The following is a 2,487-nucleotide window of genomic DNA, read 5'->3' on the forward strand; positions in this document are numbered from 1 at the left end:
CTCATACTTTTCATGTTCATACTTTTCAGTTGGCCAAGATTTCTAAAAATCCTTTCTTTTTATTGGTTTTACGTTATATTCTAATTTTCTGAGATACTGAATTGGGGTTTTCATTAGTTGTCAGTTATAATCATCAAAATTAAAAGAAATAAACACTTGAAACATATCAGTCTGTGTGGAATGAATGTATACATTATAGTTTCACTTCTTGAATGGAATTAGTGAAATAAATCAACTTTTTGAAGATATTCTAATTATATGACCAGCATCTGTAGACATGTATAGATCCGCAACTTTGGTGAGAAGATGAACAGCTGTTGAAAACTTGTTTAACATTGGAAATGTGCTGTCAAGGTCACAAAGGCTAAAATGTACATATTCAGCAGCACAGCTGGATCTCCCTGAATGAATTAAAAATAAACATTGTGTTTAATCTACAGACTTTGTTTAAACATGTAATTTTGTGCTCCTCAAAATTTTGATTTAATCTATTTTGCAGGTGGCTTTTCACTGCTGGGTTAAGGAGATTTAGGCTTTATGTTTTGGAAAATGTATAACATGAACATTTTTCCTTTAAAAATATAAGCATAAAAACAATATATTTTGTTTCTTTATCTGTTCTTTACATTTGGTGACATCAGAGTACAAATATAGGCCTAACATAATTTTTTTCTAACATTCAAGTAAGATTCAAGAATGCTGTATCTTTTCACAGAAACGTATAGCGTGATAGCGTATTACTTCAGATAAGTCTTTTGGAGCTGATTGGTCAATGGCAGACCACTTGGGCGTGGATCAATAAGTTGACAGTCCAATAAATACTGTGAGTGAGAAGTAAGACCCTCATCGAACAGGTTCAATCAGCAGCCATGAGGTCTTTGGTGTTCCTGGTGCTCCTTGGAGCCGCCTGTGAGTAGAGACTCCTTTCACTGATTCACAGCAATTATGAAATTCACTCATTTTACAGGCTTGTGTAGTCAATATACTGATAATACTTTCTTATTTGTGTAGTTGCTCTGGATGATGACAAGATTGTTGGTGGGTATGAGTGCACACCCCATTCCCAGCCCTGGCAGGTGTCTCTGAACGTTGGCTACCACTTCTGCGGTGGCTCTCTGGTCAACGAGAACTGGGTTGTGTCTGCTGCTCACTGCTACCAGTCGTAAGTGATGTCTTCACAGTGTAGTTCATGTATCGGCCAATAGGTTTCTTCAGTTGTGAACAGTATTGGACTTTGTATTTCAGACGTATTGAGGTCCGTTTGGGTGAGCACAACATCGTGGTTAATGAGGGATCTGAGCAGTTCATCTCCTCTGACAAGGTCATCCGCCACCCCAACTACAACTCATGGACCATTGACAGTGACATCATGCTGATCAAGCTTAGCAAGCCCGCTTCCCTCAATCAGTATGTGCAGCCTGTAGCTCTGCCCAATGGCTGTGCCGCTGCTGGCACCAAGTGCAGTGTTACTGGGTGGGGAAACACCATGAGCTCCAGTAAGTGTCAGAATTCATTATGTAATTTCCTTCACACTTCATGTTCATGGGATTTTGGTTTACTCAATATCCATTGCTACCGCTTTAAATTCTTTGTAGCCGCTGACTCCAACAAGCTCCAGTGTCTGGAGATCCCCATCATCTCCGACAGCGACTGCAACAACTCCTACCCTGGCATGATCACCGATACCATGTTCTGCGCTGGATACCTGGAGGGAGGAAAGGACTCTTGCCAGGTAGAGGATGACAAGAAATAGCATCATTGCACAAATATTAATTGAAACTATCTTAATAATAACCAGTTTTGTTTATATTCTTCAGGGTGACTCTGGTGGCCCTGTGGTGTGCAACGGTCAGCTGCATGGAATTGTGTCTTGGGGCTATGGCTGTGCTGAGAAGAATCATCCTGGTGTCTATGCCAAGGTAATATAGTTTTCATTGTTTAAAAAATCCCACAAAACAATATTTGGTCTATTGTGAAACATTTATATAAATTCTCTTTTTTTCAAGGTGTGCATGTTCAGTCAATGGATCGCCGACACCATGAGCAGCAACTAAAGTTAAAATGAAATCACATACAGCCTCCAAATCTACAATCCACCAGTTTTTCTTGGTTTTGGAGATAAAAACCTGTGAAAATAAAAATATTTAAACATATTATGCTTTCTCCATGTGCTTTATTCATATTTGTCAATAAATACTGAATATATTGTTTTAACAGGCTTACATCTAAATGTATGATGATCTTAGCCAAAATTACTCACCAATACAACACAACAAAATGTTTATGTCATGTTTACAATTTAGCAGAAGTTGGAGTTTAGCTCCAACTCCAATTAAACACACCTGCACCACCTAATCAAGCTCTTACTAGGCATACTGGAAACTTCATGGCAGGTGTGTTGAGGCAAGTTGGAACATGATAACTCCTCAGGAACTGTCTACTTAATATAAAGTGTAAAATGGTCCAGCCTGGTCTCATTGTTTATAC

The 2,487-nt window shown here is 38.7% G+C and overlaps 1 protein-coding gene across 1 annotated transcript; it reads left to right on the top strand.

Moving 5' to 3' along the window:
* The first annotated feature begins 863 nt into the window (after nucleotides 1-863).
* Nucleotides 864-2,125, top strand: LOC141342262 (trypsin-2-like). Its single transcript, XM_073846676.1, has 6 exons — nucleotides 864-909; nucleotides 1,012-1,162; nucleotides 1,246-1,496; nucleotides 1,596-1,732; nucleotides 1,818-1,919; nucleotides 2,007-2,125. Exons 1-6 carry the CDS (start codon nucleotides 870-872, stop codon nucleotides 2,052-2,054), a joined length of 729 nt encoding a protein of 242 aa, XP_073702777.1. The 5' UTR covers nucleotides 864-869; the 3' UTR covers nucleotides 2,055-2,125.
* Nucleotides 2,126-2,487: the final 362 nt, after the last annotated feature.

The sequence above is a fragment of the Garra rufa genome, chromosome 9, assembly GCF_049309525.1.
Source record: "Garra rufa chromosome 9, GarRuf1.0, whole genome shotgun sequence".
Classification (NCBI taxonomy): domain Eukaryota; kingdom Metazoa; phylum Chordata; class Actinopteri; order Cypriniformes; family Cyprinidae; genus Garra; species Garra rufa.

Bases quoted from the DNA above. Each gene is read 5' to 3' on its own strand.
- LOC141342262 (XM_073846676.1), top strand. From the start codon at position 870: ATGAGGTCTTTGGTGTTCCTGGTGCTCCTTGGAGCCGCCT. The intron at 1,163-1,245 runs GTAAGTGATGTC...TTTGTATTTCAG, and splicing joins GCTGCTCACTGCTACCAGTC to ACGTATTGAGGTCCGTTTGG. The intron at 1,497-1,595 runs GTAAGTGTCAGA...AATTCTTTGTAG, and splicing joins GGGAAACACCATGAGCTCCA to CCGCTGACTCCAACAAGCTC.